The sequence below is a fragment of the Monomorium pharaonis genome, chromosome 5 (genome assembly GCF_013373865.1).
Source record: "Monomorium pharaonis isolate MP-MQ-018 chromosome 5, ASM1337386v2, whole genome shotgun sequence".
NCBI lineage: Eukaryota > Metazoa > Arthropoda > Insecta > Hymenoptera > Formicidae > Monomorium > Monomorium pharaonis.
This window is the reverse complement of record NC_050471.1, coordinates 6,134,627-6,152,185: the sequence shown is the minus strand read 5'-3', so window position 1 is coordinate 6,152,185 and position 17,559 is coordinate 6,134,627. Positions and strand designations below refer to the sequence as shown.

The window sequence follows — 17,559 nt, the reverse complement described above, 5'->3', positions numbered from 1 at the left end:
ATTTCTGCTGTTACTTAGATATTTGTTAGAAAGGTGTAATTTACAAGTAATAGTAAGTTTTCAGACTACATATTTCGTCTTAACTGAATATAATTATAACAAAAATTTCAAGTAATAATTACTTTATAATTACTTATAAAAATTATGTTTTTAATTGAAGAATTTAAATAAAGTTTATTTTGATAAAAACGGTCATTTTTAATTTAAGGTGTGTTCTATTTATCGCTCACAGTGAGCATTATTTTTTTGTTTAATATTTGATAAACCATAAGATAAACTATATGAAATAATTTCGCAGTCATTACGAGCATTAAGTGGAACGCGCCACAGAATTTTATCAAAATTTTAAACTAGATTTTTAAAAAATTTATTGAAACATTAAAATTATTTTTGAACAAAACATTTTGTAGGTATATATCTGCCAATCTTTCATTTTCACAATATTAGAATAATTTTGTTTTTTGTTGTATAAAACTAAGTAAAAATTTAAAAAATTAAAATTAAGGACTTTTTCAATTTTATTTTAAAATTACAGCATATGATATAGACATTATGTATGTATTTGCAATACATTGAAATGAACGAGAAAAAAAAATTAGAAAACAGAAAATTATATCAAGTTTTACCATAAATAATGTCCCAAAAATATTTTTTAATGTAAAATGATAAAATTATTGTTGTGTAATATCTTAATTATTGCAGTTTACAACAGTATTTTTAGTTTTTAATTCGTTTGAATACCTTAAATTGTCAAATAACGAATACATGATGAATACAACATAAAAGTCATAATAATAATAAAAAGAATATTTTTGCGACAATCTAATTTAAGAAAAGAAGACCGCAATACTATTAAAATGAGATATACAAATTGCTGATGACAGCTTAAATTAAAAATCTGTTTTAAGTATATATAATTCTATTATATTTTTAAATTACTTAGAAATAATTTCTATATCAAGTATTTATATATAATTTAAATTGAACTATTAATAGATATATTACAAATAATCTGTTGACGAAAAATGCACACACACACACAAAACAAGAAATGTAACATAAAAGGAAATTTGAGATTGTGAAAAACACTGGTATTTTTCGTAATTTTCTTTCCGCAGTAAAAAAAAGTGGCAGCCGATTTCTCCGATCACGTTAATTGATTCCGATTGGTTCTTCTTAATATTCCCCTTTTGGACATCCGGCCCAAGATTGGTTCTTTTTAATGTGATTATCCCCTCTACGTTTTGACGAAACCACGCCTCGTGGTCCTCGTGGTCCTCGTGGATTGCCTTGGAATTTGGAAGCCTTGGATTGGACTGGATCGTGTTTGATTCGGTTGAACGTTGAAAACATTATTTCGGTTCTGGAAAGCCGATGAGAAAGGACGGAGTCTTTGTTCCTATACTTGAGTTATATTAATATACGAGTACAATTATCTGTGAAAAGCTTTATCCAGCAATAACTTTCTGGATCGGCTCTGAGAAGAGTACACTCAAGGCAGTGCTAAAGGCAGCTAAAATATCCATTCTTCATTTTCATCCAACGATGTGGAAAGAGTGACGCAGTTTACCGAAGGGGACGACTGGTCACCTTTTATAGAAAGCACGCGGAAGAACGTGATCCCTCGACAAGAATAATCGTTTCCGAGGTCTTCGGTGCAAGAATTTGAGGAGGAAAAGCATATTGCCGGATTTATTCGAAAATAACATCGACACACCGATCAAAGGATCGTGTGCCACACCAAAAAGAAAATAGCAGACAAGGAATCCTCATTACACACTAAACTACGAAAAGGAAATAGATCGAATTAAGAAGAAAAACCCACCAATTCCAATTACCAAAGGTAGGTCCCGAAGGTAACCTAGCTCAACAAAGTTAAATAACATATTATTTTCCCTAGTTCTATATAATTTAGTATGATAAAGTAAAAGTATCAAACGTGGCCTTGACGATCTTTCATGAATTTTGAACAATAGACCGTTCATTAATATAGTTGAGAACCAAAGACGCTTAAGAATAAAGTGATACTCTCATTGCAATTTATAATATTTATTCAGTGATACCAACAGGTGTCGATTAAAATTTTTACCTATTATAGTTTTTCTTCTGTTAAGTATATATGTAGTGAAATAATTTGTAACTTTTGGCAAATACTAGGTTTAATTAGAGAAATATAAATTCTGTACTGTATTTTATTATATCTAAAAATATATGTAGGGGTGTATATGTATATATTTAAAAGTAAAATGAAGGTATGTATGTATATATATGAATATTAATGTTTATTAGGAAAATTTGATTTAATATATTTTTTGAATTATTTTATATTAAGAAGTAAAGACTGGTAATCTCTAATATACTGAATATATCCCAGTAGCAAGGATATACTATCACAATACATGACCTTGCAAAGATCACGTATAAACATGTTGCTTCTTCTAAAGAAAACAAAAGAATTTCAAAGAATATAGAAAACATTAAGAGAATAACTCTCAGAACCGAACATTACAAATAAAAGTTAGTAAAAGGAAAAGTTCCTTTAGAATTTGAAACAAAAATAATGCCTAAATTTAATACCAATCAAAATCTTGAATCTTCTCTAGATTGAGATTAAGCACGAACTGTATGCATCATCCGCTCTTTGTAATTATCATCATCTATTTAGATATATTTTACAATCTGCTATAAACTTCATAATATACCAATCTAGACAATCTAATTCGTAAATCCTTAAAGGAGTACACCAAAATTATAGATTCACTAGTCACTGGGTCAGCCCATGTAAATTAGCACAACTGTTCTGCTGACTGAAAAGAGATAATTATTAGTCAAAAGCCAGTCAGTATATACAATACGCCAATGTTTAAGGAGTATAATATAAAGAATTAACCTAGGATTACATTATTTTCACCTGTTATTTTCTCACTAAAATAACGTACTATCCTGGACTTTTGCCCAAAAATTTGTGCAATCAGAAATACGATTTAGGAAAACTGATAAAAAAAAATATATATATATCTGATATTTTATATTAATATTCTACAAATTTTTCTACATCAGTAATTTAGTTATCAATTATTTTAGAAATAACAAAAGAAAAAATTGCACTATATACATTTGCTGTTTCCCACTAAGAATAGCACTTTATCCTGGACTTATGTCCAAAAAATTTAATGTAGATTTAAAATGGTATGTGAAAACTGATAAGTATAATATTACATCTTTATATTAATACATTTTTAAACTTCTTTAAATTAACTTAGTTATTAATTAGTCTTCGAATAACTTATTTTGTAATTTATTCTTAGATGGTGTCCCACTAAAGGCAGCATATTATCTTAGTTTTGTGTACAGAAATTAGAGTACATTATATATTTAAAAAAAAGATTTAGTTTCAAGATTATCTACTATTCGAATTTTTTCTTGTGTCTTGTATTATCATTTTACAAAACCTTGTAGATATTTTTACATTACCAGGAGTTTAGGGATTACTCTTATTTATTTATGTAATATACTTACTATTAGTCTTAAGATCATTTACTATATGAATTTTCCCCATCTCATTTATTAATAGCCATCAAAACTTTGTATATATATTCACATTACCAGGAGCTTTGGAATTTCTCCCAACCATTTATTTAATATACTTATTATTAGTTTTAAGATCATCTACTATTCGGATTTCTCTTAGTTTATTAATAATTTATAAAATTTTGTATATATATTCAACAAAGAGTAATCTTCTGTCTGAATTTTATTTGAAGAATTCTAAAACTAACTATAAGTGGTTTAATCCAGATTTATTTATTTAAAAAAAAAGGAAGAAAGAGTCTAGCAATGCCGAAACAAGATAACGTGAAAAAGGATACAAATAAAAAACGGAAGAATGGCTCCCTCATACAAGATATACCTAATAGAGACAAAAAACCCAATTACACGATCTCTCCAAAAAACTTAATACCAGCGGACCAAGTTCCTGTAGAAGTCAAACAAGGGGTTACTATATCCTCAGCAAATAATGCTGATTGGAATGGTATGGGCAACACAACCAAATCAGCAAGAAACACTTTCATTAAATCTCAGTTATCCAACCAGTACTCAAACGGCAGCTTGGGACCTTTCATTGTACATATAGAATCAACACAGGAAGGAGAAGACCAAAACATCGAAAACCTTCACCCAATGTCCATTGGACAAATGTTATACAAAAAAAGTAAGGAGGCAAATTACAAACACATATATAATAATGTCCTAAATATTATAAGAAAAGGAAGAAATTTGATGAGTATTGAATTTAAAACCTCAGAAGAAGCGAATAACTTTATTGATAAAAAAGAACTTATTCCGAAAAATTGGACAGTGTATATACCTAATTTTAAAATATACAGAATAGGTGTAATAAGGAATGTATCGCAAGATATTACAGACGATGAATTTGTGGAAGGCCTCGAATGGCCTAACAATCAACAAAATAGGATTAAAATTAACAAGGTTGAAAGATTAATGTACATGGATAAACAGCATAATAACGTGCTGAAACCTTCGACAACTGTCAAAATCATCTTTGAAAGCAGTCTACTTCCGGAATTCTTATATCTTTACAAAGTGAGACACAGAGTGTTACCTTATATAAATAAAGTCAGAAAGTGTAACAATTGCTGCAGATGGGGGCACACCTTCGCTGTATGCAGAGGAAAGTTGACATGTGGAAATTGTGGTGAAAATCATACCACAGTATCTTGTAACAGCATGTTTCAGAAGTGTGCAAATTGTGGAGGGGACCATAACACGAACGAACTACAGTGCCCCTCTTTCCAGTACCACAAGCTAGTCAACTATGTAATGGCCTACACAAACAACTCGCAATTCAACGCCAAACAATTAATCAAAAGAAAAGAAATCGTGGACATTGCACAAGTATCTAGTCTATTGAAATCCCTTGCGTATATGGGATGGAACACACAAACGGATCTGGAGGCTTTTCCTATAATGGATAATAAAACGAATAGTTCTATCTATAGCAGTAGGATATATAACAGAAATAGATATACTAGATCCAACATGGACGGAGACAGAAAAATTCACAAGGAAATGGAGCAGAGAAAATCTGGACATGAGAACGACATACAAAACAATCTATCCCAAGAGATATATATTATAAACTCAAGTGACGATCTAATCGGAGATGCTGGCTCATCCTTACCTATGAAAAACATACTCAATTATAATCGGCGAAGAAGATCCGTGAGTTCTTGTTCTCCATCAGCAAGCTCGAGTGAAAATAATTGTATTAGGTCGGAACATGCATTCAATACGCTGGCTACATCACAAAGTAAAAACTATATACTCTTAAGAAGTAATACTCTTAAGAAGAAAATATATACTCTTAAGAAAAAATTAAATACGGTAGTAATAATGTCAGATATCAGTAAAATACTTAATTCACAAAGTTCAAATGAAAATAAATGGGAAGGACTAATGTACTATTTGACAGCTGTGTTGGAAATCGAAGAAAGAAGTTGATTCTCTGGTTGAATATAGCCATTTCCTTACAACCAATTGTATTATTAATGGACATTAAAATATTCCAATGAAATTGCAAAGGAGTTAGTGGAAAACAAAAAAATGAATTATTTAATCTAATATTAAATTTCGACGTAATATGTTTACAGAAAACGTGGCTTTATCCATCTAATAAATGGGACATTAACAACTTTTATATTATTAGAAATAACAGAAAGCATAATCAACTAGAAGGAGGTACGGCTATTTTAATAACATTTCGGTTTACTTGGTGCCCGGCACATAAAAATATTAGGGATAATGAAAGAGCGGATGATGCAGCTAAAGACGAAGCATTGATAGGTGAGTTTGTCGACAATAAAATTGGCTTTTCTGAAGTACTAGCAACATTAAAGAAGGTTTATATCCAGATAGAGGAAGATTACTTATCGAAAATTAATATAAGAACAGGAAATTACTATATAAATAATTTCACTGATACAAACATTAAAAGAATTTCTAAATACAAAAAAGATAGAAAAGAACTTTGTATATTATCAAGAATAATAATAGGATACCCTTATACAAATTCAATTAAATTCAAATTTGGTTTAATAAACTCACCAGAATGCAATTGCAATCACCCTATATAGAATCTGAATTATATTTTTGGGCTTGCTCCTTTCATAGGATCAGGCAAGAGCTTTGTAATAAGCTGTTCAAATATATATATTATGCTCCTTTCACAGTAGAAGTTCTGCTTTCTATGACGAACGAAAGAATCGCCAAGGCCATAGTAAGATTTGTAATAGATAGTGAACTTAAAATATAAGTTTAGTTATAAAATTTTTGAATACCCAGCTTTGTTGAGTTGTTTGCCGAGGGATTTGCCTTATAGGTGCGGAAGGGGGACTCAGGAGTGGTCTCCAAATTAAGATATACAAATCCTTTGAGGAAATAAAGAAATTACTTAGGGCACAGTCAATCTCCAAGACTTTTGTCTGGCTGTTTGGAAAACGTACTGTGTCCCATTAGGGACAGAAAGCCAAAAAGAATAAGAAGAAAAAACGTTATTTCGTTTGCTGAACAATTGTTTTGCTCTTTACAAGAAGTGCAACTAAAAGATGAAGTAGAAGTTTATCAAAGAACAATTTTAAGAAACAAAAAATAATTTTATTAGGTTACATTTTGGGAGCTTTACGTATTCCGAATATAAGAATCGAGTGTATTATAAATGTAACGCTTTGCGTTGACTGCAAAATGAGCGACATAAAAAAAGGAGCAACTGTTTTTACCGGCAAACCATTTGTCTTTGTTGGTACGTCGGAACACAGAACTATGTAATAACTGTTTGAAGAGGTATGGACAAGCAAGCAAGACTGCAAGAAATTTGCTCTTTAATAATTTTCTGTTTTATTTCAAGTTTGATACTTCGCGTCGAATTTTGTATATTACAAATCAGATTTTACTGTCAAGTATCTATATATATTTGAAGTACACTACATAACTACTTAACTGTATAATTTTTATAGCAAGAAATTATTAAATATTTGGGTTGTCAGTACGTATATTATTGCGATCGCAATTGTCAGAAGAAAAATCGGCCAATACATAAGGCAAAATGTGCATATTTGAAGAAGATATCATCGAAAGTGTTACTAGACATTAATCCGATCCGACTTATGGCACATACAATTATCAAGCTTAATCAAGGTGGGGCAGATGACATAGGTCATTACAATAAGAAAAACTTGAAATTTACAGATCTGATGTCTTGTAAGTACTTTCTTCTTTTTCTAAAAAAAGGACATACAAGAAATAGCTACAAATGTGTAATGAAATTATATCTTTGAACAATAGATTATTCTGACATAAAGGCAGATATGACACAATACCTACATTTTATCTCATTGTATGGAACATTATTCCAATTTCTTGATAAGACTTCTGAATGGTACAAAGATGCAAAATTATATGGCAACAAACTTTTACCAGGATATTTGTGAGTAATGATGTTTTTAATATGTACAGATAATAATCAAAACTAATCGTCTAATAGCGATTTGTTTTTATTATTTTAAGAAATAAAAGTTTATAAAATTAATAATCTTAGCTTATTATTTCTTGTCCTTTTTTTTCACAGATTGTATTACGGAGAAATACATCCTGCGACAGGAGCTCTGTATTATGTAATGGGAATGACAGAGTTGCTTTTGGGAAAACCAAAAGAAGCGCTTTAAGTATTAAATAAAGCAGATATGGTATTAAGGATAACACATGGAGACGAGTACTCTTTAATAAAAAAATTAAACTTTTTAGTTAACATTGTTATGATAATCAGTACTTGTGGCATGTAAAAATTTTGAATTTTTATTATTCTTAATTATAATTTTCTTCAGATATTCTAATTTTTATTTATATACTGATTTATTACAAGTTTTCAAACACACGATCTATAACTTTGTTAAAATTTTTATTTTTTTTTATTCGTAATATTGTATTTATAATTGACAAATTTACATAAAATATCACAAAGAAATCTGTGATTACACTTTAGATGGAATAAAATAATATACATGGAAAATTTACTTAAAAATGTATAAATTTATATAAAATATATATTTTTTTGATACTGTTCTTACACAAAATATAAACTTAAGGAATAAATATATGCTATCACATTTGTTAGAGATGTACAACCAATTGTTTTCAGACTATTTTGTTTTAACTGAATATAATTGTAACAAATTTTAATTTATAATTTTAATGGTTTTTATTTAAACCTTATAAAAATTGTGTTTTAATTTAAGAATTTAAATAAAGTATTTTGATAAAAAGGATCATTCTTAATCTAACTTCCCTTTCCCCAGTCCAAAATTTTAAAAGAAATATATAAAATAATTTATAAAATTTTATTTTTTAATTACATTTTTATACCTACCAATCTTATTTTCACGCTGTCAGAATGATTTTGTTATGTAAAGTTAAAGTAAGATTTAAAAAAATTAAATCTCAAACTTTTATTTTAGAGTATGCAGTATTAATTAAGACAAATATGCCTTGCATTGAAATAAAACGAGAGAAAAATTGGAGAAGAGGAAAGAGAAAAAGATTTATTAGATTTTCACACGTCTAAAAATATCTTAATTATTGAAAGCAATAAGAAGTGAATATCTTGATTATTTATTTACAATAATATTTTTAGTTTTTAATTCCTCATTTGAATATATCAAATTTGTCAAATTACAAGTATTTTATAGAGAACTACAAAAATAATATGTGAATGATACTTTTAAGACAGCCTAATTTTTAAAAAAAGGAAAAGAAAATACAAAAATAGTGTACAAATTGCTGGAAATAGCTTAAATTAAAATAATCTGCAAATTTATGCATTTTTATTATATTTTTGTATCATTTAGGAATAATTTTTGTAAAAGAATATCTATAACATAATTGTTATTATTTAAATCAATTTAAAATATCATTAAATACTCTGATGAAACAGAGCAATGTTTTTTTGTAGTTTCTTTCCTTTACAGTTAAAAATGGCAACCAGTTTTCTCAATAGTCCAATTTGCCCAATGGTAATATAAGATATGTGATAGTATAAACAACAATTATGATACATATATATCATAATCAAAAACGTGAAAACAGATTCGATTAGTTTTATCAGGAAAAATTTTCAAAAATTGTGCAGCCAAAACATCCGATGTTGCATTCGGAAACATTATCCAAGTGCCCCCTCCCTCCCCCCCCCCCTCACATATCATTTTATCCTTGTTCGTCGAATGTAAAACAAGGATAAAATTACATCCGAGAATACTCGAGTGACGTTCCCGAATGCACTCGAGAAGGGCGGAACTTCGCGGAAGTAGCCTTATCGAAAGATAGGTAGAAGGGATACATATACATATAAGAACCTACGTACGTGTGCGCCAGCTCAGGCTGAGTGGTTTCTATTGGGGTGATCATCCCTCCTACCTATTTTTGACGAGACCACGCCTCTGATGTCACACTGTTTCGTTTGTCACTTTCTCAGTACTCTATCGTTTAATAATATGTGCGTTCAAGTTTTCATGAGAGGTACGAGAGGAAGGAAAAGTATACAAAGTTCGAACAAAAACAATTCAAAACTACATTTAAGATTAGATTACACTTTAGATTCTCACGTATTTGGAAATAGGAAAAGTGTTTCGTAAAATTAATTTGCGACTGTGTCATGCTTACAAAATGAGCGGCGTCGTAAAAAAAGGAACAACCATCTTTACCGGTAAACCGTTCGTCTTTCTTCTCTATTCGGAACACAGAACTACTAGATGTGACAATTGTTTGAAGAGGTATGAAACAGCAAACAAAATTGCGCAAATTTGGTCTTTAATGATTTTCTGTTGTATTAGTTTAAGTTTGATATTTGAATTAGTTTTCTATGTCGAATTATAATACTGTAATATAAATTCGTTTGGACGCTACATGCTACGTATCGTTCTAAGTACTTTGCAAATCCCAAAATATTGTGTAATTTATTTTTACAGTGGAAAATTGTCAAGATGTTCGGGTTGTCAATACGTATATTACTGTGATCGCAACTGTCAGAAAGAATCGTGGCCAATACATAAGATAGAATGTGCATGTCTGAAGAAGGCAATAATAGTGGTAGATATGGTCCGACTTTTGGCACGTGTGATTATCAAGCTTAATCAAGGTGGTGCTGATGAAAAAAGCTATTACACTGAAAAAAACTTTAGGAAATTTAAAGATCTAATGTCTAGTAAGCAGATGTTTTTCTATATATTCTAATAAGTAGCTTTGCTAAGTGACCCAATTGTTTTTATTTTAATTTAGACAGAAATAGCTCAATATTGTTTTGATCACATATATAAGGTGTTTAATTTGATATGTTACAAGGAAAAAATAAAATATTGTAAATAAGACATTTTTGAAAAAAACTTAAAACAAAAGTTTCTTAGTTTCAAAAAACAAATTACTTAAAAATGTATTGTTTATGAGATATTTTATTATGTCATTAATTTTAATTGAACCTCGTATGAGTGGTCTAAACAATATTGAGCTATTTATTCTTTTGAGTTGCTGAATCATCCCTAAAGATGAAAGCAACTAGTATGTATTACTTAGCAAAGGTAAGAAAATAAACGATATAATTAAGAAAAAAACAATATGTAATCAAATTATGTATGTGGACTATAGATTATTCAGACATAAAAATAGATATGAAACGACAGAGAGATTTTATTTGTTTGAGTGGAATGTTGTTCCAATTTCTTGATGAGGCACTCATGCCTAATTTTGTGGATCTGATGGGTATTTACGGAAGAATATGCACTAACTACTTCAATATACTGGATACTAAGTTGAACACAATTGCTGTTGGTCTATATTTGGGAGCATCTGTGATAGATCACAGTTGCAAACCAAACGTGGCTGCAGTTTTTGAAGGGACCACCATCATCATTAGAACATTAACAGATCTTCCCTCTTTGGACTGGTCAAAGGCAAGTATTAGCAAAAATATAAATTTTGAAGTTAAAAAAACAAAAATAAAGTTGAAAAACATTTGATTCTTATTATTCTATGGCTCCCAAAAGATTTAATGTAATTGATTGTATTGATATAAACAATATTAAGTTGCGCATTTATTGATATAACTCTAGATAATTAAAAATGAATTGATAGTGCTTAGGAAATTTTTTACATTTTAAAACTTGTTTTAAATGTTACAGATAACAATATCGTACATCGAATTGCTTGATTCTAATAAGGATAGACGTGAGAAATTGCACAATTTATACTATTTCTGGTGTAATTGCGAGAGATGTAAAAAAGAGGAGCCAATGGCCAAAGCAGCTACATGTCCAAACTTATCGTGCGAGTCACCATGTTCAATTGAAACTGATAAGTGCAAAAAATGTAGCGCTAGAATATCCATAAAATTTAAAAAAACATTTCAGGAAGTTTCTGCCTTAACCGCTAGTCATTTGAAAGGAATGGAATGTATCCTTTTAATATTTATATTAACATATAAAGAAACCTAGTATTTTTGTATATTAAATGTATCAATTTTTATAACAATGCAGTTATCACATTAATAAAATGTTTTATATTTTCTTATTAATGGCAATAGATCTTAATGACCTGAGTAAGATACTTATTAGTAAAGTATGTTTGATGAAGCAGAAGAATGTAATGTATAAATTTAATATACAACATCTCCAGACTCTTCAAATGGCTTATACTGCATCTACGAATTTGAACTGCTTCAAAGATGCAGAGTTATATAGCAAGGCACTTTTGCCAGGATATTTGTGAGTAATATTATTTATAATGTGTATATATAAATTTTATAAAGATAATAAGATAATAAATCATGAAGTCATTTTTACAATATAAATTTCAAATGTTAATATAAATATCTTAATTTTTATATTTAATTTTATGTTATTTAGCTTTTAATATTTTTTCATAAGTTATTATAATCTATGTGACTATAATTAACTATAATTATGCCTATTGATTATAATTAACTGAAAATAATTAATATAAAATAATTGGCTAACATCGATTTCTCTTGACTGGTTTTAATATAATAAACTAAAATTAATCATCCTAATTAAGAATATTATTTTTTGTTCTTTTTTAAGACTATACTACGGGGAAGTACATCCTTCGACAGGATTGCTATATTTTACTATGGCAGAAATACAGTTGCGTCTTCAAAAACCAAATGAAGCGCTCCAATTATTAGACAAAGCAGGCACGATATTAAAGATAACGCACGGTGATGAGCACTCCTTGGTGAAAGACAAATTGAACTTTCTCATTTACATTGCTACGATGATGCTTAGGAATACTCGTAGCATGTAACAATTTCAGATTTTTGTAATTTTTAATTGACATATTTATTTTGTAGTTTTTAGTTGACTTTTAAGTTGACTTGAAATTTTTAAGATTTTAATTTTTTTATAATTGAGATATTTAACATATGCTCATTTATTATAATTTTTTTTAACACAGATCAAAGTTAGATGTGAAAATTTTTATTTTTAATATCTTTTGTATTATTTTTCTGATTTTATTGGCAAATTAGAACAATATTAAAGAGAAGCCTAAGATTGTTGCGTTTTAGATGGATTAACTTATTATATATTAATAACACATTAAAAAATATTAAAAAACAAATGTTTGTTTATTTTAAGATTTCATACAAAATTATAAAGACGAAATATAATATTATTATTGCTTAGATTATTAGGAAGATGTACAACTAAATTTTATTTTTTTAGACTGTTCTATCTTTATTAAATGTAATTAATAAATCTGAATTTGAAACATTTTTATTCGTATATGAGAGAAATAATAGTAAGGAGTGAGATACATATCTTCTTCTTCTTAAAATGCCCCTGATGGATTTCCGACCCGATTAAGAATTGAGATAGATATGAATAACAGTTATAATAAGCAAAGCGTGTTTAAAGAACGGATATTATTACTATTGTGTCATTCTATCCTTAGTCTATGTTTAATGAACAGTAAAGATATAATGACGCGATATCGAGATGCATAGCGTTGACAAAGTGTTCTTCGAATATATTTGAATGAAATCAAAATCAATACAAAAAGAATTAATTAGTTTTGTCAGTAATTTTCGAAAATTTTTTTGAAGACATAGCATATCTAAGACACGGTTCCACTGAAAGTTTAATAGAGGGGATACTCACACATAGAAGATAAAAAAATATATGAACATAGAAAAAAACTACATCACTAAAACGCTATTAGTTTTTAGTGCGAAAAACTATAATTAGTTAATGTATCTTTAAAACATACAGTGAAAATATTACTTAAGTGAAGATGTGCGAATGCATCGCGCTGAATAACTTCTTTGAGTATTTCCTTTAATTTGTTTTTCGACGGGATTTTCTAGTATTATTAGCTGTTTAATTCGTTGAGCAATTGGAAGTTTTTTAAACTCTTCAAAAGTTTCTTCACTCCTTATCCCCTCCAAAATAGTTTATGATGGAGGGGATCTCTGTGCGGTAGTCTGACATGCGATTGAGGCTGTTAGTTTTTCTGCATCTCTGCAAACAGCATCGAGTTGATTTCTGCGTAGAGGATTAGTGACCACGATTATACACAACATTGATTATATGAAAAGTAAGAAATTTGTAAAATTATTGTAAGTATTCTATTTTTATTCTAAATTAATATTTGAGTCTTTTATTCTTAAAAAAATATTAAAGTTATTTATAAAAAATTAAAGCATTAAATTATGTAAGCAAGACGACGTTGAACCTTTTAGGGAAGATATTTTTCACTAAAATAAAGAATTTTTTTGTGACTCGATTTTTCCTATTTATCTCTTATTGAAAATTATATGTTTTTATATTCCCAAATAAATCTTTTTGAAGAATTTAGCTTTTTTTTCGAAGTTTTATATCTAAATTGGGAAACCTTAAGTCATTTTTTACATGCATTTATTATAAAAAATTACAATCTTGCTAGATACATTTTTACGCATCAATTTATTTTGTAATTATACTACTTTTTTCAGATGGAAATACAGACATTTGTTTATAAATTTTTACAGATTGTTCTATTTTGAATAGATGAAAAATTGTGATCGGATGTGAATTACCAAAATTGTACAGATAAGCTCTTTTTTGTATTATGTCGTAAAGAAGAAAAATTCGTGTTATAAGAGCAATTTAATGTTAGATTAGATTACGCTTTAAATCTTCACGTATTTTGAACAGGAAAATTAAGTATTTCGTAAACCTAATTTACACTTGTGCTTGCAAAATGAGTGATAACAGAGTAAAAAAAGGAACAACGATTTTAACTGGTAAACCATTCGCCTTTGTTCTTAGTTCACAGTACAAGGCTACTCGATGTGACAATTGCTTGAAAAGGTATAAAACAGCAAGCAAAAAACTTGTCTTTTAAAGATTTTTCGTTATATTACTTTAAATTAGATATTTTGAATTGAATTAATTTTATAAATCGTAAATCAAATTTTGGAATACATTGTGTATCGTTAAATATATAAATCTAGAAGAGTTAAAGAGACGAGACTTAATTACAAATATTGTATGGCAAAATGGAAAAAAGTCGTATTTATCTTATTGTAAAGATTATATCTTTATTTTTTATTTAAATTTTATTTTAAAAAAGCATTACCTTATTAAGAGAATAATACAACTTATATAAAACTAAAACATAAATATACTGTATCTAATGCTTAACGGGTAGTCTTTTTACGTCACTCATTTTTAATATAAAAAAAGATGTAAAGTTGCAATTAAGTTAATCGGTTCAGTCATTTTCAAGGATATAATGCTTTAGAAATTTAAATAACGATACCTTTGTATTATATATATATAACATTTAATTAAGTCTTTGTGTAAGTGCCATCATGTGATGTATTATTATTGCAGAGGAAAATTGTTAAAATGCTCGGGTTGTCAGCATGTATGTTACTGCAATCGCAATTGTCAGAAAGAATCTTGGTCAATACATAAAACAGAATGTGTATGTCTAAAGAAACTGCCTCCAACGTTAACATTACCAGATACAGCTCGACTTATGGCTCGTATAATTATCAAACTCAAACAAGGTGGAGCTGACGAAATGGACTATTACACTGAGAAAAACTTTAGGAAATACAAGGATCTGATGTCTCGTAACTACTTTCATCCCTTTCAGTGAAAGAAGATATTAAGACAAAAATCATGAATGTATATAATATATTTAGTTTGGTTGTCTGACTTGCAGATTGTTCGAACATAGAAGCAGACGTGAAGCGAATGGAACATTTTGCCATGATATGCAAAGTTCTATACCAATTTCTTGATAAAACACTTATGCCTGATATTACGGAGTTGATAGGTATTTATGGCAGGATATATACTAATTGTTTTGGCATATTGGATCTTCATCTGAACACCATTGGAATTGGTCTTTATTTGGGAGCATCTGTGATAGATCATAGTTGCAAACCCAACGCGGTTACCATTTTTGAAGGGACCACTATTATTATCAGAACATTAACGGATCTTCCCTCTGTAGACTTGTCGCAGGTAAGTATTAACGTAAATAAAGTAATAAAGCAAAAGTATTAATATAGATGCAAACTTCAATAGTGGAAAATTATTTAATTATTTTATGACTTTCAAACATTTAATTTAATTGATTCTATTGATCTTACCTCTTATAGTTTGTATAATTTTATTTTGCACAGATAAGAATATCGTATATTGATTTACTTAAATCTAGTAAGGACAGACGCGAAAAATTGCACAGTTTGTATTTTTTCTGGTGTGATTGTGAAAGATGCGAAAAAGAGGAACCAACGGCCGAAGCGGCTGCTTGTCCAAACTCGTCGTGCGATTCACCATGTTTTATCGTAGCTGACAAATGCGAGAAATGTACCACGAGAATATCTATAGAATTTAAGAAAACTTTTCGGGAAGTCGTTGACTTTACCGCCAATTATTTGGCAAAAGTAGCTTGTATCCTTTTAATATTTAAATTAAGAAATCAAATATATATTTTTTGTTTGAATGCATGTGTCAATATTGTGTATGCATATATTCTATGTAATAATAAGATGTTCTTTGATGTTTCCTTATTAGTGACAGTAGATTTTGATGATAGCAGCAACATATTAAGCTTGAGTAAGATATGTTTGGAAAAGCAGACGAGGGTAATGCATAAATTTAATTTACAACATGTCTGTACTCTCGAAACGGCTCATATTGCAGCAATAAATCTGGGATATTTAAAAGATGCAGAGTTTTATGGCAAGAAACTTGTGCCAAGATATTTGTGAGTAATTTATTTAATTTGTACATATAATAAGATAATTTATGAAATTATTTTTTCAATTTTAAAATATTAATATAAATGTGATGTATACATAAAATACTATTTAATGCATATTTTTTATTTATTATAACATAATAAGTCGTTATTATATGTATGTATATGTAAATTTATAAAATATTAGTTGGGAATAATCAATGTCCAATAATTATCAAATCAGAATTCTTGATTTTATTTAACTTTATTGTAATTAATAACTCTAACTAAGGAGATATAATTGCTCGTTATTTAGATTGTATTACGGCGAAATACACCCTCGGACAGGAATGCTATATCTCACAATAGGAAGTACACAATTGCACTTGAGAAAACCGAAAGAAGCGCTCCAAACTTTGAACAAAGCTAGCACGGTGTTAATGATAACGCACGGTGATAAGCATTCTTTGGTGAAAGAGGTATTGAGACCTTTGCTTTCTCAAGTTACTATGCAGTCAAGATATTCATCATAAAAATGTTATTCCCCACCAATCACTGAATGTAACATAGATTTATGTAATGCTACCTAACAGATATAACATTGCATTTGTTATATTCAATATTTTGGGTCACGTGATTAAAAAATGTTGAAAAAATATGCGATAGAAAAAACTTAGATGTAAAATTGTTAAAGGCAGCTTGAATTAAAAGTTTTGTTAGTAAAATGTTTTCTTAATATTATATTTAACACCAGTCTTATCAACTTTGATTAATTTTAAAGTGAATTAATTTATAAATTGCTCTGAAAGACTACATTATTTTGTATAGGTAATAGTCTTGGATTTTTGTGATTTTTTATAATTAAATTAGTTTTAAAACACCTATTGAATAATGATTAATTATAATTACTTGAACACAAGAATCCAAACAATTAAATATTTTCCTTATGCTTTTATATAAGTTTTTTAAGAATAAAGATTGATTTGTTAAAATATTTATATTGTTATGTATCATTATGCTTATTTATTATATATATATACAATATGGTATCCATAATTTGATTGTCAAATTAAAGCAATATCTGAGTTAGATCTTTTTTATTATTTTGCGTTTGAGATAAAGTGAATATAAAATAAAATTCGGCTAGCGAGAAATGTGAGAAAGAGATTTGGATATTAACGAGAGATCTACAGTTTTAATATTGTCGCGCGGAATTTATCGACGATCGATTTTTCGTGAGTG

The 17,559-nt window shown here is 28.6% G+C and overlaps 3 protein-coding genes across 8 annotated transcripts; all 3 read left to right on the top strand.

Moving 5' to 3' along the window:
• The first annotated feature begins 619 nt into the window (after window positions 1-619).
• On the top strand, window positions 620-8,261 carry LOC105830672. The gene is made up of 4 exons (XM_012670161.3): window positions 620-6,861; window positions 7,035-7,278; window positions 7,363-7,504; window positions 7,646-8,261. The coding sequence occupies exon 1, from the start codon at window positions 3,838-3,840 to the stop codon at window positions 5,521-5,523; it is 1,686 nt and encodes a 561-aa protein (XP_012525615.3). The 5' UTR covers window positions 620-3,837; the 3' UTR covers window positions 5,524-6,861; window positions 7,035-7,278; window positions 7,363-7,504; window positions 7,646-8,261.
• A 1,133-nt stretch (window positions 8,262-9,394) lies between these two features.
• LOC105830671 (histone-lysine N-methyltransferase SMYD3) lies at window positions 9,395-13,246 on the top strand. Its single transcript, XM_036287663.1, has 6 exons — window positions 9,395-9,842; window positions 10,038-10,273; window positions 10,711-11,015; window positions 11,244-11,514; window positions 11,645-11,825; window positions 12,162-13,246. Exons 1-6 carry the CDS (start codon window positions 9,736-9,738, stop codon window positions 12,382-12,384), a joined length of 1,323 nt encoding a protein of 440 aa, XP_036143556.1. The 5' UTR covers window positions 9,395-9,735; the 3' UTR covers window positions 12,385-13,246.
• A 107-nt stretch (window positions 13,247-13,353) lies between these two features.
• Window positions 13,354-17,003, top strand: LOC105830682 (histone-lysine N-methyltransferase SMYD3). Of its 6 annotated transcripts, none has more exons than XM_012670175.3 (7): window positions 13,354-13,674; window positions 14,108-14,429; window positions 14,955-15,199; window positions 15,292-15,596; window positions 15,758-16,028; window positions 16,158-16,344; window positions 16,634-17,003. In XM_012670175.3, the coding sequence occupies exons 2-7, from the start codon at window positions 14,320-14,322 to the stop codon at window positions 16,848-16,850; spliced, it is 1,335 nt and encodes a 444-aa protein (XP_012525629.1). In that variant the 5' UTR covers window positions 13,354-13,674; window positions 14,108-14,319; the 3' UTR covers window positions 16,851-17,003. The 6 variants fall into 6 exon arrangements, with proteins under 6 accessions (XP_012525629.1, XP_012525630.1, XP_012525628.1 ...); XM_012670176.3 differs by having other exon boundaries at window positions 14,072-14,429; XM_012670174.3 differs by having other exon boundaries at window positions 13,354-13,696.
• Window positions 17,004-17,559: the final 556 nt, after the last annotated feature.

Excerpts from the sequence above, each read along its gene's own strand:
- LOC105830671 (XM_036287663.1), top strand. The coding sequence starts at position 9,736 with ATGAGCGGCGTCGTAAAAAAAGGAACAACCATCTTTACCGGTAAACCG. Across the intron at positions 9,843-10,037 it reads TGTGACAATTGTTTGAAGAG|TGGAAAATTGTCAAGATGTT; the intron begins GTATGAAACAGC and ends TTATTTTTACAG. Across the intron at positions 11,515-11,644 it reads TCATTTGAAAGGAATGGAAT|ATCTTAATGACCTGAGTAAG; the intron begins GTATCCTTTTAA and ends TAATGGCAATAG.
- LOC105830672 (XM_012670161.3), top strand. The coding sequence starts at position 3,838 with ATGCCGAAACAAGATAACGTGAAAAAGGATACAAATAAAAAACGGAAG.
- LOC105830682 (XM_012670175.3), top strand. The coding sequence starts at position 14,320 with ATGAGTGATAACAGAGTAAAAAAAGGAACAACGATTTTAACTGGTAAA. Across the intron at positions 14,430-14,954 it reads TGTGACAATTGCTTGAAAAG|AGGAAAATTGTTAAAATGCT; the intron begins GTATAAAACAGC and ends TTATTATTGCAG. Across the intron at positions 15,597-15,757 it reads CCTCTGTAGACTTGTCGCAG|ATAAGAATATCGTATATTGA; the intron begins GTAAGTATTAAC and ends TATTTTGCACAG.